Source organism: Lutra lutra, chromosome 5 (assembly GCF_902655055.1).
Source record: "Lutra lutra chromosome 5, mLutLut1.2, whole genome shotgun sequence".
Classification (NCBI taxonomy): domain Eukaryota; kingdom Metazoa; phylum Chordata; class Mammalia; order Carnivora; family Mustelidae; genus Lutra; species Lutra lutra.
The window spans coordinates 41,201,492-41,227,856 of NC_062282.1; the positions used below are offsets into that span (position 1 = coordinate 41,201,492).

At 44.7% G+C, this 26,365-nt stretch overlaps 1 protein-coding gene across 5 annotated transcripts in view; it reads right to left on the minus strand.

The window, feature by feature from the left end:
• The window catches only part of HTR4 (5-hydroxytryptamine receptor 4), a 188,364-nt gene that overhangs the window by 13,671 nt on the left and 148,328 nt on the right, over positions 1-26,365 (minus strand). For 4 of the 5 annotated variants that reach the window (XM_047731438.1, XM_047731436.1, XM_047731437.1 and 1 more), the window contains exon 8: positions 15,270-17,051. The exons of the other annotated variant lie outside the window; for it this stretch is intronic. In XM_047731438.1, the coding sequence (XP_047587394.1) occupies positions 16,961-17,051 (91 nt within the window). In that variant the 3' untranslated portion in view covers positions 15,270-16,960. Of the gene's footprint in view, positions 1-15,269; positions 17,052-26,365 lie in introns of those variants that run through there. 5 annotated transcript variants of the gene reach the window in all.

Sequence of the window (26,365 nt, forward strand, 5' to 3'; positions counted from 1 at the left end):
TTCTTATGTGAATGAGGAGTGATCCCATGTCATATTCACGACTACCTGTGAGGCAGGGCGTCCTGTCCCCATTTTTGATGAGGAACTGAGGCTTTGAGGCAATGTGACCAAGCTAATCTGGTGAGCAAGAGGGAAAACACGGCTCGACCCCCAGGGTCTGACTCAGAAGCACATACTTTTAAACTGTGAGCATCTCAAATCTGAGCCTTGATTCTAAAATCCTGGACTTCCTGTCCACTCCACCCCCTGCCTTGCTCCAGACCCCGTCAGACTCTGGGCCAGGAAAGCAATGAGGCTCTTTTTTTTTTTTTTTTTTTTGAGCTCTGGGTCCCATTCTAAGAAGGAAAAGCTGTCCGTGGCTCCCTCCTGTTTCCCAGAGACACCCTGAACCCCTGTACTAGGAAACCCCACTCAAATATCTATCTCCTTCAGGGCTCTAGGTTCTAAAAGGCTCTCTTAACTCTGCCCATGTCCCCCCCTAGCAAACATCAAGTTCCACTTTAGATGAGACAAGTGGTCAAGAGAAAGCCAGGATCCTGCACTTAAGATTCTTAAGGGCAGTCTGATAAAATGAATCGCCATAAGGTTAAAAAGCACAGAACATACCCTCTTCAGCTCTCCTCTCTCTTCTTTAGCTCATCCCCTGTGATAGGTCTCTGTCAAAGAATCTTTGAAAATATCGTTGGGTCGATATGGCCACTTCCTCCATTCAGCTATCTCTGACCATGTCAATATGATAACGCCTTTCCTTCTTGTAAACAGACATCGCACTTCCTGCTTCTATAATTTATTTGACAGTATAAGCTGCCTTGTGACAGGCCTTGATGTAGCTTAATGAAGTGCAACCTATATGCACGTTTACCTGGTATGTTTCCCAATAAATTACAAGCCGCGGCTTATTCATCTTACTGATCATTATTCGCTAGGCAATGCTGATTGAGAATCAAACGTCCAGAATTCTAATCTCAGCCCCACTGCTCAGTAGCCCCTCAACCTTGGACCTACCCATGTCTCAAGTTCCTCACCTCTACCCCAGAAATCACTGAACATAGCACAGGGAGTGTTAACAGAAACAAAGCACTCTCACCACGTGCACGGGGCTCAGTCAATACGAGCTGGCACTACTCTCAGCAAACTTTCAGTTAACGACGTGCTTAAATGGCAACTCGGACCCTCAACTTTTACTTCCTTCAACTGATTCTCTCCAGTCCTTCGTTAGCACCGTGACGTGTCTCCCAGTCCTTCACTAACAAAGCTCTCTAGGGCTTACTGTGGGAGCATTCTGAATATTCTGTGAAATTCTTCAATTTCAACAATACACAGGCTGGTGTGAAAATGTGGGAAACTAGGAAACTTTCATTAGGCCATAAATAATCAGTTGAAGACTTAAATGTCTGTTTATTGGTTTGCCTGACATGCTTCCCTGGCAGCCAGACTACCAGACCCAGGGGCTCAAATACCAGAAGCCATGGTGTGTTTTATGCAAGAGGAGTGGAAATCACCCCTTCTCTCTGGGTCCTCCACCCCCAGTCCTACTGGTGTAGGGCTGGGATTACTCACAGGATAATAGAACTGTAAACTGTACAAGTAACTAATAGTTGGGGGAGTGTGTGTGTGTGTGTGTCCTCAATATTCTCATTAAAATTTTAACTACTCTTACATATTTATTTATAACTTTTTCCTTTAAAAACAATACTGTTTTTCTTGGCTATAAACCTTAAGGAGTCCAATGCATGAACTGTTGGAAGGGTGACGTGTGGGGAAGTTTATAAACATGTCTGAACATAGCAGATGCCGGCCAAAAAAACAAACAAAAAAACCAAAAAATTTTTCTTGTGAAAATCTTAGACTAGAATGTAATTCTTAACACTTTTTCGCACTGCCTGATCCTTAAAAATGGGAGATGTGATTAATTTTATACCCTGAAGTAAGGTTAAAATGAAATTTAAAATATGAATAGGAAATAAAAATTTAGATTACCAGAAATTTTATCATTTGTATTGAAAGACCTTATCGACTGCCCCCTGTCCACGTCAGCCTTGCTGGGTTAACAGGACAGTCTTCCTGGGACCTCCCACTGTTTGGGAGCTGGAGCGATCACCGGCTGGAGCGATCACCTAAAACCACGTCCAATCAGATCTGTTTTTATTTACAGAGATTATTTCTTACGTTTGTACTGCAGACCGTGATCTTACAAAACCCCTTTGACGTCCATTATTTTTATACTCACCACACACTCATGAGGTGGTGTGAAGATCTGAATGAAAAAATAGGTTCCTTGTCCCTTCCTCTGCCCAGACAGTGGGGGAGACTTTAAATGATCACACGAGACCATGCTCCCTGGGCAGGCTTACCTTTCTGAAGCATGTTCAGTCCAGACACGACCTCTGCTAGGAGCTCAGGACAGACCCAGCAAGCCGCACAAGGCGAGCTGCCTTGGCTGCTCTTCAGAGGGGATGTGATTGGCCAGGGATTGGGAGGCGGTTAGCCAGCTGTCTGGCAGCAGGTGTTAACAAAGCTCAAAACCAAGCGGACAAGGCTCAGTGACAGACAGAGAGACGGGCCTGGCCGGGAGCTGGGATCCTAGAATAATGGCTTGGAGGGCTTGGAAACACCCCGGAGAGCTCCTGCAACCTGCTTGGACATTCTGAGGTCCCTGGCTTCTCTGATACAGCTCCACTCCTGCCACTCTTAGAGGAACGCTTACTTAAAAGTGCCTTATTCACAAATATTGTGTTATACTATCCCGACATCATTGCCATAGGCTCATATGAGAAGACTCCATCAGGCTTAACACAGAGACCCACAGGGCTGCCTTCCCTGGGCAGGGAGGTTGTCTTGTCCTCCTGCTGCTCAGACCGACGGTTCTGTGTCTCCCAGACAACGGGTGGGGAACAAGTCACACACTGTTTCTAAAGCAAAGCTGACCACCAGGCAGACGCAGGTCATCAGCTGTCCTTAGCAGGGCAACGCCCCTTCTACAAAGTACCCTTCCAATTCTTCTGATCTATGCATCAGGGGCAATGCTGAAGCTCCTTACGGGTCATTTTCTTTCTTTCTTTCTTTCTTTCTTTCTTTCTTTCTTTCTTTCTTTCTTTCTTTCTTTTTTAAGATTTTTTATTTATTTATTTGACAGACAGAGATCACAAGTAGGCAGAGAGGCAGGAAGAGAGAGAGAGGAGGAAGGAGGCTCCCTGCTGAGCAGAGAGCCCGATGTGGGGCTCGATCCCAGGACCCTGAGATCATGGCCTGAGCTGAAGGCAGAGGCTTTAACCCACTGAGCCACCCAGGCGCCCCCTTATGGGTCATTTTCACGACTTCTGTAAAGATAGCCTCAGGGAGCACGACCTTCCACACCGCCCAGCAATGGAGTCTGTTTGCATCTACGGCCTTAACGAGAACCTGAGCTAATGCAGAATTACAGCTCACGTTGGTCAGAAATGTCAGGGACACTTCCATGAGGGAACTTGGAGACGTTCCCTATTTCTAGTCATGAGCTCACTCTCACGATATCTACCACTCTGATCTTAACAACCTGCTATACACATGACTCCCAGGAAGCGCTTTGCTCAGATGTGTTTTGGCTTTTGGCCAGAACCAAATACAATACAATACGCATCTGACCACACCAGCTCTGTTGACAAAAACATGCTGATTTCCCCTCTCACGCTTCCCCATGGCAGGTAGCTCGGCTGGTCACTAGTGGCAGACTGAAGTCTGACACATCCTAAAGCCAACTCTGTCCTGAATGGAAGTATTAGGAGGGTGGGTGCTGGTGCTGTTGATGAATTTCACTCTCAGCAGCATAAACAATGAGGTACTAAAGGGGGGTTGTGTTTGTTTGCTCAGGGCTTTTTCCATTAGGCTTGGTCATCCGCGGTTGGCTGGTTACATATGCGGTCCTAAGATCAAATGGCTGGAATCCAATTATCCCAGCTTCCTGTCTGCAGAGCCTTGCCAGGGAAGAACACAGTCATGTTTGCCTGTCTTGTCAGGCTCCCAGGACTCAAAGTATATCATTTGGAGAAAACTAACAAACAACAGATCCTCAGATGTTTTATGGGAGAGGCAGCATGGTGTGGAGAGAGGACAGGCTGGTCCAGAATGCAAAATCTACACTCGCCTTTATTCTCCCTCTTCCTGGCTCAGCGTCTAGCCCTTCGCTTCCCTGAGTTCAGTTCCTTAGTTATTAGTGGGGGATGGTAACACCAACTGCTGGGTTGTTGGGAGCTTCTGGTAGGATGATGTAGGTGGTCATGGAGATTGTAGTAACGAGGGTAGCTGACATTTACTAGTACCTTCTGTGAGAAGGGCACCGTACTAGGTGTTCAAGAGATGCTGTCTCATTTAATACTTGCAAACACCTTTGGGAGAGTTGGTCATGATGGCCATAATGATTTTAATAGCAATGGCTAACATTTCTTCAGTGTTTACCTTAGACCAGCCTCCAGTCTCAGCTTCGTGTGTAAGCCCTACATCATGAGCAGTAAGTGTTATTATCACTGCTTCCTGACATCGGAGGAAAGTTAGAGACAGAAGTTGGCTAATCTGCTCAAGATTGTGCTGCTGGGAAGAGGCCACGAGGAATCAAACAGGCATCCTGATTCTAGAGCAGGAGTTGTAAACTTTTCCTCTACAGGGCTAGATGGAAGTACTTTAGGTCATCGTACTATTATAGGATTGACTTCCTCAGGCATGGAGGTCCTATCATCCTCATACAGTCTCTGTTGCATACCCTTCTTCTCCTATTTCGCTTGTTCTTTTTCTGTTTGGTTTTATGTTGTTGATTTTTTGCTTGTTTTTATACCCTTTGCAAAAGTGAAAACCACTCTTAGCTCAAGGGTGATAAGAAAAAGGCCGATGGTTAGATGCAGCCCATAGTAGTTTGTTGACGCTTGCTCTAGAAAGAATTTTACTTTCACAAATAAAAAAACCAAACCTTAAGTGGTTAAGTTCCTGATGTTAAGATTCGAATCCAGTCTGTGTCCTTCCAGAAACTGTCAACAGCCTTCATGGGTGTTTTGAAAATGGAAGGTATTCTCACTGAGTTAGGGATGCTGGACTCAACCCAGTCAATTTCCAAAGAGAACAGGCTTTTTCCTCTTGGAACAGACTTAGGAACAAGCCAGAAGTCTGAGATTTGGCAGACCCAGAGCAGAGGACCATGCCCGACACACACATCGCCACTGAGTGAAATAATTCGGAGTTCATTCAGTGATTCACTCAGCCGTTTGCTCAGACTCTTCTAGACCTTGCGTTGGAGTCAGAACATGAAGGCAATGACACATTCCACCATCTAGCTCAGGGGGAGTCTGTAGCAGTTTATGAGATAATTGCCACAGAGATATCTGGAGGGAAAGAAAGATGTTACGAGAAGAAATACATTCTTTACAACAAATCACTCGACAGACAACGGTGGCACTGGAGGCCGTATTTACGGCTTTGAAATAAATATCCCACCAACCAGAGGCCTGGCAGGAGAAAAGACTCTGTGACGTCATCAAATCAATATTGTCATATCCACAGACACGGCCTCCCATTAAGCAGGGGTTTTCATCTTGACCTTGAGTTTCTACTTCAGAGAATAAATGAGCTTCTTGGACATGTATCTGACAATCTGTGCCTATGTTCAGATCTTTAGGGGAAGGCCAGAGATTTTATCTGGCTCTCAAAGAGTTTTATTGGGCCCAAAATGTTAGAACTGTAATACATTTTTTGCCGTGTAATTTTCACGTGATGAGGAGAAGGGAAAGATGAAATTTTCTGGTGTGTAGTAAGTATTAGGTTTTGCAGATGACCCTGTCAGTACGATGCTTCCTTAAGCCCTCGAGATACCCATGTGGGGTCCTCCCCCAAGCAACTCACCAGTTCCCCACTGCCCCTGGTGTGTGGGTCTGCACATCCAGTGGGAGGGTTAATCCCCAGTCCGGGCTGGCTACAGTGAGAGGCACTCAGGGTAAAGCAGACCCACCACCCAGCAAGACAGTCTCCTCTGCATTCTATTTCTCCCCAAGATGCCCCCCCCGCTGAGACCACCATGACAAGCCCTGAGGCTTTTCTCCCCATTATTAGGGCCTAGCAGAATTGTATTAAACAGCAGGTGTTTTATAAAAGTCTATCTGAATGAAGTTTAGGATACTAATGAAATTGATAGCAATTACTCCTTACATTCCTAGGGTGATTAATAAGGTTGTTTCTTATTACATCTCTTGAGATACTATCTCAAGGACACCGTCTCTATGCGCCAACCGTCTCTATGCCCTGGTCGGTCTTGGTCAATTAGAGGACATTTTTCGTCGGTGTTGTTTGTTGCTGATGGTAGTTTTGTGCTGAGATGCCTGGTTTGGAGGTTTGTTTTGTATGCGGGCCTGAGAGCATCCTTCCTCGGGGACTGTGGTTGTAGCTCCAGGGAATTAGGTCCTGTGGACTGAGACCGGGGTGGGCTGGATTAGGCTCCACAGACAGGGTCGCCCATGAACTGGGACTTGGCTTTAACTAGCATGTGATGGGAGAAAAACCCAAGTGGGCTGCAGCAGAGCTGGGAATGGCCACATAAATGCCCTGACGGTTAGAGTGGGATTGTGTTCTGGGCACGGATGACATACTGATGAGCTACTGGGAACCACCTGAAGTTTCTCAGGAGCATTGTTGAATATGGAAAATTTTCAGCAAATGGAAAATTGGGGGGAGGGGTTACTTTATTTTTTATTTTTGTTAGTTATTGTGTGCCTGCATATAATTTAAAAAAAAAATACATTAACCTAGACAGACATAAAGGAAAAAGAATTGGAAAACAGTGTTGTTGTCTGGTATGATGGAATGGGGAATGAGCCCTGACAACTGGCAATGAAACAAAAAAGCAACGAGATAAAAGACCTTTCAAAGGAAGAGAATTTGGAAACTGAATGTAGGAGGCAGAGATGGTCGAGAAATCAGGAATGACTTCCCACCGAGAGTACTGGAATAGTGATGATGATGACGGTAGTAAAGATGACGATGATAGTTGGCATTTGTTGCCCAATCCCATACATTTTAGCATATTGTTTCTTAACGTCACTCAACTTAGCATTTCTTGCCCAGTTTTCTAGTTTGGGGGACCATATCTTTTCCCACCTATTAACATGGAAGCCATCAAATGCCAGCTAACAACATTCATTTATTTCTCTCTCCTCTGGAAGCACATAAATCTTTTTGTCAAGTGGATAAAAAACATTTGGTATCTGTGAAATAGGCTAGGACACTTGTTTCGTGAGGGATTTGAGGCTCAGAGGGGAAGTGGCTTGCCAAAAGCCACTCAGCAGGCAGCAGAATTCAAGGGGACATCAGAGTCCGTGGTTTTTTTTTCCATCACACAGCCTATGGCAAGTGAAACCATCAACCGCAATTGGAAGGTTTGAATAGCAAATAAATGCCAGGAAATTAGAAAATAAATAGAGACTGCTCTCCCCTGAGAGGGCTACTATTAGATGAGACAGAATTCTGGAATGACTTTGGCCTTTTACTTTTATAAGCTCAATGTTTCCAGAAGGCTCTGTGTTGAGGAGAGGAGATGCAGTAATAAGGGTGGCCCCGATAAGAATACTCTTTCCTGGTTCCTTCCATTGACTCACATCCCCTTGACCAACTGCCCACTCTCTGGCTGGCTGGGACAAGAAGTCCCATCAGAAATGGTGCCGTGGGGGCGCCTGGGTGGCTTAGTGGTTGAAGCCTCTTGCCTTCGGCTCGGGTCATGGTCCCAGGGTCCTGGGATCGAGCCTCACATCGGGCTCTCTGCTCAGCAGGGAGCCTGCCTCCTCCTCCTCTCTCTGCCTGCCTCTCTGCCTACGTGTGATCTGTCTGTCAAATAAATAAAAATCTTTAAAAAAAAAAAAAAGAAAGAAAGAAATGGTGCCGTGGCTCAACTAGCCAGAGACTTTTCACTTGAAATTAGAAAGCCCTCGCTCCACTTCCTTTCCACAAAGCTTTAGTAATGGATGACTCACAGGCTCGGGACAAGTTCCTGAGGATGATAAAGACACATTGCTTTATCAATGGCTTTGGAGGAAGAATGTGGGGTGAAGAGGGGGACAGTGTGTACTCTGGCCAAGAACTTCATCATTAAATAATGGAATATGGGTCCCCATTTGGACCCTGTTGACCAGAAGACCATATACAAATGATTACCATGCTAACTCAGGGGACCGGGGCTGGAATGAAATGACGTAACCCCCTCATGTCATTCAATCCTGAGAAGGACTCAATTGAAATTAAATTATCTGGTCTCAACCACGTTTTTTTTAAAAACACAGATAATGTCTGACCTTTCATCCAAGGCTCCAGACCAATTTAAAGGACTATCCATCCAGGCTACATGTTACTCACACATGTTATAAAATGTCTTCTAATTTCAGAGGGAGTGTCTCTTCAAATTCGATGGCCTTGCTTCTGTTTCTTCCCTTCTACACAGGCAGGAAAGTAAAGCAATGATCCTCAAGACAGGCAAATCTAGGTTTGCGTCCTGGCTCGGCTCATTATTATTTGTATGACCTTGGTTAAGGAGCTCAGTGTCTTTGGGCCTCATTTTATTTGTCCACAAAATAGGGTTTATCAGATAAAATAACCATGAACACAATAATAATAATAATTTTACCAGTTATCTGCCTGGGGGTGTTCTAATCGCTAGCATACACGTAGTTTGATTTAAATTATACAATCTCATAAATTAGGTAACCTTGATGCCTCTTTTACTCCTGAGGAAACTGGAGCTCAGAGAGGTGAATTCCCTTGCCCAAACAAGCCGGAAAGCTGGAAAACCAAGATTCAATCCAGCCAATCCTTTTTTTTGGAATGTTAGTAAGTTACGGAAAGGGCCGCAGAAGCACTGCCATGTCTTAGGGGCTCAAAAAGTGGAGTCCCTTTACCTCTCGGCAGGTAGAGCGTGACTATGGCTTAGGAACTTCATGAACTGGAGCAAACAAAGAGACATTTCGGTGTTCTGTAATAAGGCGACTGGGTGACAACTTGGGCTCCTGTCCCTGCTCGTCACGTTGTACTTCTCCGATTCTGCAACCCGCTTCTATCTCCTCTTGCATGGGAGTCACAGCCTGTTTCCAGGTCACGTGACTGACACAGACACAGCCAACACCCGCCCCTCTCACCACTGCCCTGCCCCCGGTGTCTCAACACGCTTCCTATAGGACTCTCCATGTGGCTTTGGAATTTCAAATTTCATGAGATCCAGAGTAAAAATGGTAGCAGCTCCCCCTCCGTGAGCACCTCCTGCACGCCTACGCTGCACTGTTTATGAGCCTGCACCTTCCCCGGGCTCAGGGGCTCATGACAACACTGGGGGAGGCACCGTCATTTTCTCTGTGTGAGGGAAAAAAGAGAGGCTCAGATAGTCAGGAACTTGTCCAAAGTCACACACCGCTCAGGAGTAAAGCCTGAATTTAAACCCATGTCGACCTAATGTCAAAGCCCAATGTTTCTCAAAACTTAAGCCGGAAAGGAGCAGGGACCCTCACCGAGCCAGTCCTGTAGCAAGTTAGTTAGAAAACTGAGGGCGGGGGCGCCTGGGTGGCTCAGTGGGTTGGAGCCTCTGTCTTCAGCTTGGGTCGTGGTCCTGGGGTCCTGGGATTGAGCCCCGCATTGGGCTCTCTGCTCGGCGGGGAGCCTGCTTCCTCCTCTCTCTCTGCCTGCCTCTCTACCTACTTGTGATCTCTGTCAAATAAATAAACAAAATCTTAAAAAAAAAAAAAAAAGAAAGAAAAGAAAACTGAGGGCGGAGGACACAGACTTGCTATCTCTTGAGCTCGTCGCACTACACCTTAGCCTGAGCAATCTCGCCTTGGCCAACCCACACCCACAATCTGGCCCAGCCATCAGTCCCTCTGTGCTCTGTGCTGTCTCAAGAAGCCTCACTCTTGGTGAAATGGTGGCCGGTGTTCTCTAGTAGGTCACACGCCTGGAGCAACCTCGGTCTGATCCCCCACTGCGTTTGGCAAATACAAAACCTTAAGCTTAACTTCTTTTTACAAGAGACAGACAGGAACCAAAAGAGAAAAAGGAAACCCTGCATAAACCAGGGAAATAATGATATTTTAAGGCCCTAATCCTTTTGCTCCTTTCAAGAAATATGATAAGCATCTTGATTTTATTCAAGACAGTCACAGGAAAATTCTCTTATCAGAAGGCTGCAGGCTTTGCAGTGGGTGGAGACACACCAGAGCCCCGGCCAGATTTGGAGGGTGCAGTGTGGACTCTGCGGACAGTGAAAAGCTCCAAATTCTTCCAAAGGAGCAAATTCAATGAATTTATCGGACAGCTCCAGGGCATAAAAACCTGTGATGGGTGAGAGAACCAAAAAAATGACCCGTAAGAATTGGCCACCGTCCTCCAGGAGCTCAAACTCTTGTAGGGAAGCTCAGAATGTACATAATTAATGAACCACAGGGAAAAAGCACCGGAGAAGAACAAATGAAGTGCTTTGGGGGTTGGAATAGGTCAAAAGCCTCATGCTGTTCTGGAGGCTGGAAAAGACTTCAAGTAGAAGGTGTCCTCTGAGAGGGACCACGCTGGGCGGCCGTGGGCCCAGAGGAAAGAAGAGTGGAGCCGACAGCCGGATCGTGAGATACAAAGGTTAACACACAATGTACTGTCTGCTTTGCAGGGATGCAGAGGAAGGACTGGAGGAGATAAAACTAGACAGGAGGCTTAGGAAAACAATGTGGAGCCCAGCATCTGGTAGGCAGTGGAGAATCCTTATGGGGTTCTGATTAGGGAAACAGCAGGCTCCAAGTCGGGTTTCAGAGCCGAACACCCGGTCCAGAGGAAGATAGCATTAGTTGTAAAAGGATGATGTCAGGAACGATGGAGATAAGGAAATGCAGGAGAAAAAAAAAATCTGATTATACAACCAGACGGAAGGTGCCTCCTTAGCGTGGTAGGCAGTGCATCAGTCTTATATAACCAGATCGAATTTCCTCTTACTTCTGATACAATGAATAGTTTTCATAGGAAACCACTTTCTGGCTGGCCAAGAATTGGTTTTTACTGCTAATTAGATGGTATTTGGAATTAGCTTATTTAAAAGCAATGAAGAGCCACTGTATAAATGCATCTTTCTTTCTTTGGACAGCGAGCACTCCATGGAGAAAGATGGAGGCAAAAGGGAAAAGGTGTATGGGAGAAGGATTCTTCAGTTTCAGGGACGGTGCTTGCTGCTGAAGAGAATAGGCCTCTTGTGGGTCAGGCTCCCTCAGCAAGGGATACGGGGGAGAAGGGATACGGGGGAGAAAGGCTAGCCTGGGCAGGGACTGGGCCCCATTTCTAGCTCCCGGTAATCTCTGCATCCTTTAGGAAATTTTGGGTTAACCTCTCAGCTCTGCTTCTTCATCCATGCAGCGGGGAAATGACCCTTATCCCCCAGGGTCTCCTATAAAATGCTTCCCATCATGCCAGCACCTAGTAAGTAACTGACAAATAACATCTAAATCTACTCAATCGCTGTCAGCTTTCACGTCCTCATCTGACCCCATCTCATCACGTTCCCCACATTCACTGAGCACCAGCCACACACGCCAAGCTCATTTCTGTCCCAGAGTCTTTGCACGCACTGTTCCCTTCACCTGACATCATACTCCTCCAAACCAACACATGACTGACTCCTCTTCAGCATACTTGTCCCACGTCACAGGGCTGACCTCTTTAAAGCTTTCCCTGGCTGCTCCAGATAAGGAACACACTGTATCCCATCTGTACTTTTTATGTTCTTTATGGCACTGGTGAGTATCTGAACTTGTCTAATTTGTGTACTTTCTTCCCCTTGTTTATTTTCTGGTTCCCAAAGGGACAGCAGACACATCGTCTGTGGTATTTATTAATGGGCCTCTGGCAACAGACCTCTGGCACATAGTAGGTTTTTGAGAATTTCCTGTTTCTCTAAAGACTGTAGCGCCATTGGCAGAATTAATCCATAGAACACATAGTAACCACGTAAAACACAGTGAATACTTCATCAACGGCAGTTCCTCTTCCTTGCATGGGTCCAGAGACTTTCTTCACTTTGGCTGGCTCCAAAGTGAAGAAAGACAATCTGGAAGGAAAGCGAGGAAGGGGACAGGGGCCCAAGGCTAAGTCAATCAGTTTCTGAGGTTCATTCTTCCCCTGGGCACAGTGGATGCTTCACAGGGGTGGAGTCTCAGATGTTCATTTTAGGAAAGAAGTTTCGGGCAATGGGGCATTTTCTGTATGGAGGAAGAAGTTTTGAAAGTAAGTGGACAGGCGTGATTCTGAGACAAATCACCTGGAGAAATAGTTCATAGGAGTCTTATGAACGCTTTATAAAAACTAAGGAAGGGGGGAAACCAAGCACCATCAGAGATTTTAGAAGAAAAAGCCCAGCCCAGGGGCACCTGGGTGACTCAGTTGGTTAAGCGTCCCCCTTTGGCTCACATCATGATCCCAGGATCCTGGGATCAAGCCCCGCATTGGGCTTCCTGCTCAGCGGGGAGTCTGCTTCTCCCTCTGTCCCCCTCATCCCTGCCTCATGCTTGTGCACTCATTCTCTCTCTCTGATATAAATAAATAAAATCTTAAAAAAAAAAAAAGAAAAACCTCGGCCCAGCTGCTTAGGGTTTTAGGCTATAAAGAAGGCTCTATCCGGGAATATAATTATTATATTAGAATGGATAATATATTACATTGTAACATTATAATATATTATAATTATTACATAGTCATTATTATATAATATTAATGAGCAGAGATGGGGAATCCAAATCTACCTGTTCCCTATCCTACTTTGACTTATGTGCAATGGGGTTCCCAGAAAATTTGTGTATGAAGAAAGGATTTTGATTTGAAAACCTAATTCTTGTCCCCTGCCTCTGCATTTTATATGTGAGATGATGGGGGCTCCACGGATGAAACAGAAGGGTTGACATGAGTACCGTGCCCTGAATGCTGATGGCATCTTTCCACTGCCCCACACTCAGAAGAGATTGAGCCTGGATTTCACAAACACCTACTCTAGGCCTAACCTTCCGGGGGTTCCAGGGTAAGGGAGCTGGACTCCGGACTCTTGGATGATTCATGACACCAAAAAAAGTTTTGGTCAGTAAGCACACACTTAATGACCTCAATCCAAGACCTCTGGATATACAACTGTCCAGATGCCTCGAATGTGTGTGCCCTGAGAGCGGCTGGGCCGGAACCTTCTCTATCCTCTGCTCTTGGGATGGCCATCTCAGAGGCATCTGTCCTAGGGCATGAGGCCCTAACCAAGGTGACAGGCAGGCAGACAGGTAGAAGCACATTATTTAAGGGTCCTGGGCTTCTGGCTTCACCTTTCGGAGAACCTGATGCTGGAAACGGGAAATTCTCTAGCTTCAAACACCAAAGCATCTAAGAGATGGGCTGGGCTACCAAAGTGACAGAGAAGCTCCACAAAACTGAGGCATGGGATTGACTTTGGCATTTTATTGTGTTTCAAAATTCAGTTATTAATTTTGAGACTTAAGATTTCCCTCAATATGTAATTTATATAAACATGTACAGAATGCATAAACAGATGTGGAATTTATCAAATATTTATCAATAAATAGAGAGAATTTATCTATTACAAAAGCAAGACTATGTCAATTCCTGTTTCTCCCAGAATGCATTCCTGGGAACCGTATCAAGAGCAGATCAACATAAACTCAAGGGTGTTTTCCAGAGAGACAAATTAGATTGAGGGACCCCAGTACCTTCAAAGCTTCAGCCTCCAATAAATCACAGATGTAACTAATAATCTCATAAAACCAAAGATACAACCATCACTAAAATTTGCAATCCTTTAAAATTATATAATTAAATTCCATGTTCTCTATAACAGGCATATATGTACATTACATGTTGATTATACAGGACACTTAGGGCATTATAAACTGTAGGAGTGGCCCCACTCTAATTCTACTTTATTGAAAATGTAAACAAAATTTAGGTGGTGCCTAAATAATATTAAACCATAATTAACAATAATTTACATGGCTATCAGATTAGAAAACAATTTTTAGAATTATCTGGTTCAGGAGCTCAGTAGATTCTTCCTGTAACAGTCTTGTCAGCTACTACATGTTTGAGTTTTTTATTTGCACAGAATTTATATATATATATATATATATATATATATATATATATATATATATTTATAACATTTACAGAGTGGGGATCATTTTGATGACCCAGGTCTTTATTCTCGAAATAAATGTTTTCATGGCAAACAGGCATGTGAATTTTTGTCATGTGACTTTGACGTTTCATGAAATCAAGGCTCATTATTACCCAAATTAGCCTGTGGTCACCATCTCCCTCCACCGACTCCTTTAAGAACAACAATATCCCTTCAAATGAGAATGTTTCTGCTGTATAAATTTGCAGTGTGGGTGTGTGCGGTAACCAAACGAGGAGGGGTGGATTTGGAAGAAAGAAGCCCTGAAAGGTGCTCCCTTGGTATGGTTTTTCAACATGGGAAGCTCATTCTCTAAACTGGTTCACATTTTGGTGAGGAAATTCTTTGTCCTTGGGCGCTCAGGAGCATCCAAAGTAATCTAAAGTAATGATAAACATACAAAATAGCATTTTATGATTTACAGGATGTTTTCACAAAAATTAACTTATTTATCTCCACAACAACTTTGCGAAGTAGCCAAGAGAGATTCTTTAGAGGCCAGAGAGGTTGAGGGTCTCATAGCGAGAGTCAGCAAAGCTTCACTGCCCCTGGCGCTTCTCTACCACATCCATCTCTCCCTCGCGCTCATAGAGGCAACAGGTAGCATGTCAAGTCGAGCAGAGAGTTTGGGGCCCGTTGCTGACTTCAGGACCTTGGGACTCAGAACTTGGTTGCTGCCTCCCTTGTATTAAGAAAGAACCGTCCTCAAGATGATGGCTGTCCCCTAAGCCTGAATGCAGTCGGAAAACACGGACTTGAAAAAGCAAAAGAGATTGGTCCAGCCAGAGTCATTAGCCCATTAGGACTCGCATAAACTGTTTTCGTCCTGGATGAGACTAGATCTCCAGTTCAATCTGATCTCCACTGGTCAGCGAGAGTTCCAGCCTAGACAGGGAATGTTTCAGCACGATGCCGTAAGTCTCAACCACATTTCAGGAGTACTAAATAATATTTCTCTTTAGAGGCTTTTCCCCTTCCCTAAGGCGTGACTTTCTCCCCAATAAAATTAAGCTTTTGCAGGACAGATGTTTTTTTGTTTTGTTTTGGGTTTTGTTATTTTTTTTTGTTTGCTTTTTTGTGGTTTTCTAGGCATTTAAACGGTTTGAGGACAATCTTTTTTTCCTTATTTCAGTCTCTTTCCTTTCCAGTTCAAATCCAGAACTAAAGTCGACATCAGCAGAAATGGTAACTGACATGTCTTAAGCAGCAGGAACAGTGAGTATGATAAAGTCCTGAGATGCGATCAAGTCACAGCCAGGATCACTGTTAGAACCTTACATGGCTCTGGGACATGGCGGTGTCTAGTTCCCTGGGACTTTTACTCTGGGGCAGTTGGTAAGAGCCAAGGACCTCAGCTTCGACTAAAAGACTTCCCGGTTAATTCGAAGGACAAAGTTGGCAAGATCAAGAGTCTAGAAGGCCCAAATGAGGAGGGTGATTCCTTTGAAACAAAGTCAAAAGGCAGGCAAGCCATGGGCTTTTCGAGGTAGCTGAGGGAATGTAGCAGTATCCTTGGTCCTAGAACCAGAAAGGGATCTTGGAGATCCCGGAGTCCGAACTTCAGTTCACAGATGTAGAAAGTGAGGTCCAGGAATGGAAGAGTGTGGGCCAAGATCTCACAGCATGTTAGGAGCAGAGCCAGGGCTGGAAATGGGGTCCTTGACTTCAAGTCAAGCACTCTGTTCCCTCCCCAGACACGGCTTAGTCTAGCCCTCCTCTACGTGCAGTGAGGAGGTTCACTTCTCCCCAGTGTGAGCTGCCAAGAGTTCTTTCCTTTGGGAGCAACAAGGCCAGATTCAAGGCTTTTAAACTGCTACTGTGGGTTTTGCCACAAGTTCAAGGGAAAGATTCCAACGTCTTTAAAAAACACTACAACGTTGTTGGCCCTGCCTTAGGCCCTTCAGCAGAAGATGCCGGTTCTAGTCCAAGAAGGAAGCAAGCCTCTCGGAGCAGCAGGGCCCGAGGCCACGGCACTGGGGGAAGCTGTCTCTGGCCAAACTCCAAGGGTGCCGCAGACACTGTTTTCAGATAGATCTCTGCCCCCATTTCTTCCACGGTAAGTAAATGGAGTATGTCCTGAAGAGGACTGGAACTGGCCTCAAGGAAGAGTGAGCAGGAGATCTGCAACTGACACGGGGGCTGGCCAGGAGGATGCAGGTTTGGACCCAAACACCAGGAAGAAAGCGTATTAGCGTCTGGCCCAGAACAGGATCTGGCCCAGAACAAGACAGAGACAAGACAACGGGGAGTTTGAACATGGCTGTAACAGGCGTGAACAAGCAAGAAATGTGTGCTTTTGGAACATGGCTCTGACCAAGACAGGCACGAGGAGGATGTGTTTTGACAATGTCTGTGCGCAGACACAGCAAAGAAGGCATATTTGAAGACATCTATGACTGAGATAGGACAAAGTGAGCAATGGTGTTTGGAACATGAGAGAGACAAACCAGGAACAGTAAGGGGACATATTGGGGACAACAGAGAGTGTGACGCAAGGGCGAGACGCCAGGAAGAGGGAGTGCTGGAAAATGAAAAAAAATCCCTTCTTAGAGGATCTCTGGAAGAGAAACCCCAGAGAAAGACGAGGCCTCCTGTCCCCTGAGTGCCTCTAGCGCCACCTGCTGGAGCCCCAGAGAAAATCCCGGTGGGCGTGGCTGCCGGGCGGAAGGCGTGCTGGAGAGAATGGCAGGAGCGGTCCCACACAAGCAGCAGCTTAGAACCTGCCCTCTCTCCGAGGGATGGTTGTCTTCTGAGTCACCGCCCCAGGGACTAAGGGTCACCGGGCTGAGCAGCCACCAAGGAAGAAGTTGCTGGAGGATGGCAGTGACTCTCCCATTGGCCACCACACTCCACCGCATCCCTGGAGAGGGGAGATCATAGTACCTTAGATTTGGAACGGACTTCCCTGATGATCTCAGCAAAGGGCCCACCCAGTGCACACTAGGCCCTCGTGCCATGCAGATGGGTGGTCATTTAGACCCTACTTAGGAATGAATCTTCAGTGACCCGCCAGGCCTTTATTATTTTTGAGCAACTTTGTTCTTAGGAGAACTTAATAATGTTCAGCCAAAATCTTCCTACTATGATTTCAACCCAGTGAAACTACTGTGCCCTCTGGGCTCACTTAAAATTCTTCCTTCTGCTAATTACATCCTCCAACTTTTCTCTTCTCCAGGCTACACATTCCCATTTTCTTAATGGTTCATTATATATTATGGTTTCCGGATTACTGCCCATGATGATCATTGTCCTCTGAAAACAATCCTTATTATGATTATCTCTTGAAACAGCACCTGGAAAGAGCACAAATCTACACAGTGAGCCTGTCATGTCTGTATCATGTACATTTCATCATCAGTTTGGTTTACTTCTATGAATGTGGTCAACACCAAATTCATTCCTGTTAATGGCAACATGTTCTTGGCTTACACTGAGTTTGTTGCCAATTTGTATCTTATTAACACAAACAGTTGTCCATGCCTGTGGTGCTTTATTACACCGGTGCAGCCTATTTTATTTTATCTTATTTTATTTTATTTATTTATGCCAAAATACAACCCATTACATTAGTCTCAGATAAATTTCATTTTATAGGCTTTAGTCAATTGAGATCATTCTAAATCGTAACAACTGCGACATTCAAGATATGATTACTTAGCACCCATTCAAACCAGACTTCAAGGGTTTCATAAGCTCACAGAAGATCAGATCATTTATTGCTACCTAGATCTTTCAGCATGGTGTCATCTGCCTCCTAGGTCTTCAGGCTTCAGTCAAGATAAAAACAAACAAAACAATAACAAAAACCCCCCCACTGCTTAGGACAAGGCTAAAACCAAGAATTGTTTTAGGCACAGACTGCCTTCCCAGTAAACAGCCATCATTTGGTGTGCCTGAGAATAAACCCACCCGTGGAAAGCTTTATCCAGTGCCTTGCTGAAATGTCACTGCCATGCCATAAATCTGTCCTGATAATGAAATTAGTTGGCATGAGGCATAAATTGTTTTTTTAATGAAACAACATTGACTCTTTGGCTCACAAATCCTTTGTGTAATAGCTGCTGTCTTGAATATTGGTAAGGTCTATTTCAAGCTATGAGTCTATAGTTTCTGGAGTCTAGATTCAGTCTTTTTTAAGAACTGGGGCAATATTTACTGGTCTCCAGGCTGCCTTCTCTTCCCCGCCCTCGAAAGAGTACCAGTCAGAGATCTTATCAACCAATTCCTTTAATCCCGAGAAAATACACCCTGGCTCAGAGACAATTAAATACTTTTCATGAATCTTGGACAACAACCTTTTCCCTATAATATTCTCATCTTTCTGGTTGGAAGACTATTCTTATTGAAATAGAATATGCAAGATTTATTCCTAAATATTGAGATCTAACTATTTCTGGGTTTGCTACTTGCTCTGAACATAGCTTTTGATTCATCCTTGGCTATATATTCCCTCTTCCATGCTATTTTCAAGTATAAGTTCTCCAGATAACTCAAGATGCAGCCTCAAGTCTTTATATGCCACCCCCCATTGGCATGACTTAATCACTAAATATATCTATTAAAAGAAAAAAATAAGGAAAAGGAAGGAATGAAGGAAGGAAGGGAAGGAAGGAAGGAAGGGAGGGAGGGAGGAAGGGAAGGAGGGAGGAAAGCATAGTGTTTCTCATTTCCCATTGGCCAGTTTTCCTTTTTGATCATACTTATTATTATCATTATTAGCAATAATAAAAATAAGCCAGGCACACTATACTATGCTGCACTATATGCATTAATCTATGAATTTTATACCCACTTAACAGAGAAGCAAACTGAGTTTTAGAGAGTTTAAATAATTTGCCCAAGTTTACTCAGTTAAAAATTAGTAGGATCAGACCTTATATTTTGGTCATTTTTTGATACCAAAGTCTGTGCTCTTAATTGTCCTAATATATGGTCACTCATGTTCTCGAGAACTGGCACAGCTAAACCCCATGTTCAGGTGCTGGTAGGTCTCTAGCATCTCCTTGTCCCACTGCGACACATTCCCAGGTCAAAGAGGCCTGTGCAGAGGTTCACACCATGTCTGTTCCACCTGGGGGAGAGCCCGCAGGGTGACATGGCTCCCCCTTTTACTGAAACGCAGTGTGTCTGGGATGTTAACACAAGACTCATCCCCGCGAAGCCCCCTGCTCCCTAGAAGAGAATCTTTGCCAAGTGGCCCATATACTTTTTGTAATGCGGAACTAGGGAGACAAAGACCAAAAAGAAAAAAGCTTCGAAAAAGGCAGGAGAAAAGTCGGGAGGATAGAGTCAGAGAGAGTGGGTGGGTGAAAAAACATAGCCCAGAAAGAGGACAGAGGATAGGAAACACTCCAGGAGATTGGGCTGAGGAGAGCCATGGAGCTGGCTATGTGGAAGGTTCCAGAGCAGCTGGGAAGAATGAAGGAGGCTCTTTGAGAAATGTTTCCAAAGGCTGCATTGGCTCTCTCACACAATCCTGCTGGGGAGTCAAATAAAGATTGAGATGACCACGGAATCCCTGCTGGGTGTCCGCCACTCCCAATCCAGGCTACCTGAATGTGCAGGGTGTAGCGACTCGAACGGTAAGCCAGCAGGCAGGGACCCGGGAACGAAGGCCTTCTTGGCTTTCATCCACACGTCCTCTGATGACTTACTCCCTTTCATGTGCCTCACCTTCCCCACTTGCTGCACGAGGAGGAGGATTATCTCGAAGATCCTCTGCAGCTCTGACATTCTGATTCCAATGGGAGCAGAGATGGTGGGTGACAGATACAGACTTTCTGATTGGGCACCAGCTGTGTGTGGGACTGTTCTCCAAAGCTGTGGGTAATTGCTTGAATTTGGCTTTTAATATTCTATTGTTAGTATCTGATACTTTATATTCTGTAGGGAGGGTAGAGGTTTCACTGGAAACACAGAGAGGGTAATTTTTGGATTTGTATTAAAGAATCTGAAAGACCTCAATTTCTGAATCTGTGAAATTACATTGCAAAGCTGTTAAGTGGATTTGGGTAGGATAGGCTCGGATAGCGGAGATGCCACAACTTAAAATGCAGCGAGACCACAACTGTCTCTCCTCAAACATATGCTTGAGCAGAAACATTGGCATGAAATTCAATTGAAATCCGCTTGAAATCCCTGACGCCAAACATCATTGAGAAGGAACCTCCGACATGTTAACACACGAGTTTCAAGTGCAGTTTCTTGTTTTAATGATGTTAGTCAAATCTTCTACAATTCACAAAGTACTTTTACATCTTTTCCTACGTTTAATCTTAAACTCAAATCCCTAGGAAGGAGAGTACAGAGTCTCATTTCAATATCAGAAGAGGAAGGAGGTCAATGTAGGGGCAGGGTCGGCTGATGGGAAGTGGGGCCGGTGCTGTAAACAGCCTTCTGTCTCCCAAACCAGGAATTCTGTCCACGGGGGAATGTGTGCAAGTCATCTGTGTGGAGGGAAGAGTTTTGTGGTGAAGTTTAACACTAACAGTTCTTGAAACAGACTTAAAATTACTCGTGTCCCAGAAGAAAAAGGAGAAGGAGGAAGAGGAGAGGGGAAAGAGGAGAAAAACACAAGCTAAGTCATCCTTCACAAAGTGGTCTAGAGGTTACATGTCTCAGAATTATCTTGGGAAGCTACAATAAATTCAGATTCCCAGGATCCACACCTGACCTCTGTCAGTGGGGGTGAGAAGGCAGGGGTCAGGTGGGGACAGCAGACATCTGCACTTTCTTAAAAGATTTTATTTATTTATTTATTTGAGAGAGCGAGTGAGTGAGCATGAGTGGGGGGAGGGGCAGAGGGAGAGGGAGAAGCAGGCTCTCCACTGAGCAGGGAACCAGATGTGGGGCTCCATCCCAGGACTCTGGGATCAGCTGAAGGCAGTTGCTTAACCAACTGAGCCACACAGGTGCCCTGACATTTGCGTTTAAGAAAAATGCTCTTAGGTAGTTCCTGTGCACATAGGAGTAAAGATTCCCTGAGCAGGTGGGTATCCACCTGCCTCACACCTGAGCCAGCGCTTTGGGCCAGAGGCTTAGGGGGAAGCACAGGTGAGTGGGAAGGGCCAACTCCACAGTTTGAGGCACTTGGTGGGGCTCCAGAGGGGATGAGAGTGTAAGCACCGAGATACACACAAACAGCGCATTTTAGCCAAGTGGATGGGGAGGTAGTTACTGGTTTTTATGACATTAATGATGAAATAAGAATGGATGGTGACTCATTAATATGAGAATTTAAAAATGTGAAGAGACACACAAGGCAAGTTTTGGTAGGTGTTTTTTACGTGATGAAAAAATATAATGCTTGGGTACAAAGAGCTGATAAAAATTAATTGAATTGTCTAGAAACAGTAAGCACATAGAATTGTACTAAGTTATCAGAAAGTTCAGTCACTCAAAAGGCAATGTCCTAGGTCGATTTCTTCATTTATCTTTAGATTCACTATCAATCAGAATAGAATATGGACTTGGAAAGATCCAGTATTCCCCAAACGTGGGATGTGTTCTGCAGCTGAAATGTCAAACACTGGGATCAAGTTATATTTGAGTAATAATAATTTCTACAAATAACAATTTGTTTTGTTTTCATTGCATTTATATTTAAAGTAATCTTCTGTATATGATTTTGCATTCAGGTCATGACACAGTTTCCTTTACAAATACCTTTATTTAGATTAAAAATGTATTCAGTGGGTTCAAAACCTGACTATTAATTTTGGTTCAGGTCATGACCTCAGGGTTGTGAGATCAAGCCTGTACTGGTTGTGCAGCCTGCTTAAGATTCTCTCTCTCCCTCTGCTTCTGCCCCCCGCCCAAATAAATAAATAAATAAATAATAAAGCTTTGCTTCCCCTGTTCCTGTCTACTAAAAAAAAAAAAAAAAGAAAAAAGAGATGTTTTTAAAAAAAGAAAAAGTGTACTTAAAGGTAAATAGTAAATAAATAATGGCATGAACAGAATGCTGATATGGTAAAAGTTGTGAGAGTCACAAGCAAGTGACAAAAGGTCCTATCAGACAGATGAGAAAACTGACTTGCAGGAAACACAAAGTCCTAGCAAGGACAGAATGCAATGTGTCCACCAGGTAGAAATTCTAAAATCACAGTTAGCAAGCATTCTGTGATTTTGTGCTACTCGTAGAAAAGACCCAAAGAGCTGAGTCTGCACAGTTTGAGATGCCTACCCTCTGGCCTCTGGACAAAATGTGTTCCCAGAGCTTTTTAATTCCATCACCGACCTCAGACATGTCCATGCTCCAGTCTGCCAAGGGGCAAGATCAAATTGGTGGGCACGGCTCGTTTCAAGCCTAGTACACCTCTTACCCTATGCCTCGATATGCACATATAACTAAGGTCAAACCACTCTCCTGTGAGATATTTTCCCTTTGTCTACCCTGATTCCTAAATGGCAAAAAAGAGGATTGGAACTTTGAGTCTTTGGGGAATCGGACTGACTGTCCGTTTTTTCTGCTGAACTGTTTCAATATGACTGAACCTAAACATTGTCTAGGAGAAAATGCCTTCAAAGTAGGAACCCATAAGAAAAACAGCCAACAACTATTATGTGCCATTCACTGCCACTCACAGAAACAAATAATCGAATTACCGGATATAATTTTCACCACAATCCCCGACCTGGGTTTTATTATTTGCAGGTTCTGGTTGAACGGCATGAAGCCTGTAATCTGTTCCAAGTCAAACATGTGTCACGAGGGGAGCCTGGATCTGAGCTGGGCAATCCAACGAGCATCTCACCACTCCAGCCTGTGCCTCCCAAGGTGTGCCTTCCCTGGATGGGTACCCTTGGCTCCCAGCCACTTCAGGTGAGAAGATGGTCTGCTCTTGACAAGCTTCCCAGGTGATGAGGGTGTGTCAGGTGCATAAGAGCATACAAGATCCCTCGTGATGAACTAAGCTTCCCAGAGAAGGAGAAGCAGGTGGTAAGGGAGTTCAGAGGGGGAAGTGATTGGTTATTGCTCAGAAATTGAGGGGGCGGGGATCAGAGAAGTTGGAGAGCTCATGTTGGAACTACGCCTTGAAGGATGAGCAGGCTTGGATGCCAGGCAGGAAATCGAGAAAGAGCATTTAAGACAGCAGAAAGAATCCAGATGCAGGAGAGCTCACTATTTATTTGGGGGGAAACTCATCAGCCTTACACACACATTGCACAGGGAGTTAGGTTGGGAAAGAATTGAGGGAAATGAGCTGGACACCCAGATTGGGCCAGGAAGGAAGGGCTTTATATGCCCTTCACTCTCTGTCCATCCACCCCAAGTCCCAGTATGTTGCTCAAGGCTGTTCCATTAAACTCAACCCAGCAGGCATTTACAGTTTAAAATCCTACACACCTGAATGGGTCTTTCCATCCTCTTGATACACATGAAACAGGTTGTCTAGCCATGGGTATATTCCAGAAATATACCAAAAGAAAATCAGAGGTAGAAAAAAATTATAATTTGCAATATTGTCAAGAAAAGGTCACCCTAAAATTACCAAATATGTGCATAGCCTTGAGTTGAATCCTAGAGCCCATTCATTTGGAAAGTCATGGGCAAACTGGACCAAATGCAGAAGAAGTTGTCCAGGATGGTTTGTTAGTGTGTGTGTGTGTGTGTGTGTGTGTGTGTGTGTGTATTGTTTCCAAGGGCTCAGACCATCAAAAAGAAACTGGATGGTAACATCTTGACCGTGAACTCCTTGACGGCAGGGATCTTGCCTGTCTAGATTTCTGCTATGTTCCCACTGCCTAACGCAGTGCCTGGTCCATATGAGATGTGTAAACAGAGGCCACTCATGTATGAATAAGTGAGAATGAGCTAAGCGTTCTGAGACTTGGATTCAGATCTTAGTTCTGTGGATACAGCAGCATTGTCTTAAGCAAACATCTTAAGTGTTTGAGCGTCAATTTTCTTGTCTGCAAAATATTGGGTTTACCAGCCTATTTTCAGGTTATTCTCTTAACAAGACTAACAAATAAGCCCATGGAGTGGCCACAGGAGACACTGAAGGGAGGGGGTTGATGGCTGTGTGCACACACATGCGCAGATGACCATCTGTTCTGCCAAAGCAGTTAGAGTTTCCCCATTCACACTTCCAAGTAGGATTCCACTTGGACAAAAGGTTTCCACACCTGAAAAAAAAGTGTTTAAAAACTGCTGGACTGGGATGCCTGGGTGGCTCAGTTGGTTAAGCAGCTGCCTTCGGCTCAGGTCATGATCCCAGCGTCCTGGGATGGAGTCCCACATCGGGCTCCTTGCTTGGCGGGGAGCCTGCTTCTCCCTCTGCCTCTGCCTGCCATTCTGTCTGCCTGTGCTCGCTCGCTCTCCTCTCTCTCTGACAAATAAAATCTTAAAAAAAAAAAAAAAAACTGCTGGACTACTCGAGCTCTGTTATCGCTCCCAGTTATAAAACTTTTAAGTTTTTATAATGTCATGATATAGAGAAGTAAAATTGGACCAAAATCTGCAGCAGGAGGGCTTTTCAAACAATAGAATGTCTTACTTTGGATCCTAAGGAGCTGAATCTCTCCTCGGGAGGGGAGATAGACAGCTGTCAGATAAGTTACAGAAGAGACCACTGCCTGGGCTGGAAGATGTGACCAGATCACTTCTGAAGCCTTTCTCGTGTCTAAGAGCCAGAAGTTCTATATTCTTTCCAAAGTTTCCAGTTAACGAGTATGGAGTATAGCTTAGTAGTTTTCAGCAAGGGCTCTGAAATCAGATGAATGCGGTGTGAGAACCCTGGTCCTAACCCTCAGCAGTTGTAAGCCACCAGCCGGATTATTTTCTCTCAGTCTCAGTTTCTTCATCAGTAAAATGGGAATAATAATAACAGCTGCTCCACAGAGTGTATTAAAGATTCAAGAAGATGGTACACGTAAGACAATTAGCTCAATACCTGGCATTTAAAGCAATGTACTATACGTTGGCTAACTGAACATAATAATAACAAAAATGAAGCGATGTTCAGTAAATGGTAGATGCTACAGTGATGATGACATAGAAGGAGGAGGGGGAGGGTAGGAGGAAGAGGAGGGAGAAGGGGAGAAGAGGGGGCTGTCTGGACCAGGAAACCAAGTTATTCCTGAAACAACTAATTATTATGCATGACAATCACATATATGTATATGTGTGTATATCCCTGTACGCGTGCACGTGCACGCGCGCGCACACACACACACACACACACACACTCCTTTCCCCAAAGCCAGAAACTTGAAAGCAGCCAATGCCCATTCACAAAGGGAGGAACAAATGACATTAAAGCAGCCAGCAAAGGAAATCTAAGTCTGGAAAGAATAAAGGAACAGGAGCCGGCACCAAATATATGTGTTTGTCAGGTTTATCAAAATATGGATTCACTCATTTCTTACAGAATAAAAGGCTCTCCAAGAACAATTCTAACTGTGAAATGTTTCTAGGAATCTTGTTAAAAATAACCTGAAATAGGCAGGGAAACAAGAAAAGACATTCAGAAATCATTTCGTGAAAAGTGGGTTCTTGGCTCTTTGCTTGACTGTCACCCAGAGCGCACTCAATTGTTTGTTTCTATAATCAGAAGTCGTTTACTGGGCTTCCTCGTTCAGGGCTTGCAGATGATTTCACGGCATTACCAGCAGGGCAGCAGCTAGAACTTTCTGCCTACCTTTCTCCACAGTTCCCCTGTCCTTGCAGGTGAAGTACTTCTGACCCCAGTGCTCAGAAACTATCTTGTCCCTTATCAGAAGGATATTAAGGTGGCACCAACCCATTTCCCTTTACCACCTGTTCTGACAGTGAAGCAGTGTTCCAGCAATCGGAGCCTTGCTCTACAAACCTGTGTTCCTGACTTTTGCCTCAAAAGATGATGATCGTGATAATGATAATGAGAATGAGAACACAATTCATCAATAACCTACCTGTTCCACGATCCATATGCACGAGATCTCACAAACCTCACCACCATCTTATGAGGCAAGAACCATTTTGCCCCGGAAGACACAGAGGCACAGGGAGATCAAGCAACTTGCCCAGGGTCACACAGTTTCAAGGCAGCAGGACCTGAAGTCCAACAGGCCATGAGATACCACATCCTATGCTTTTAGCCACGACACTAAGCTGCTCTACCGGGACTCTGGTTCCCTCTAGGTTGGGATCCCACCTTGTTATTTCCAGAGGCTGAAGTCATGGCCCTG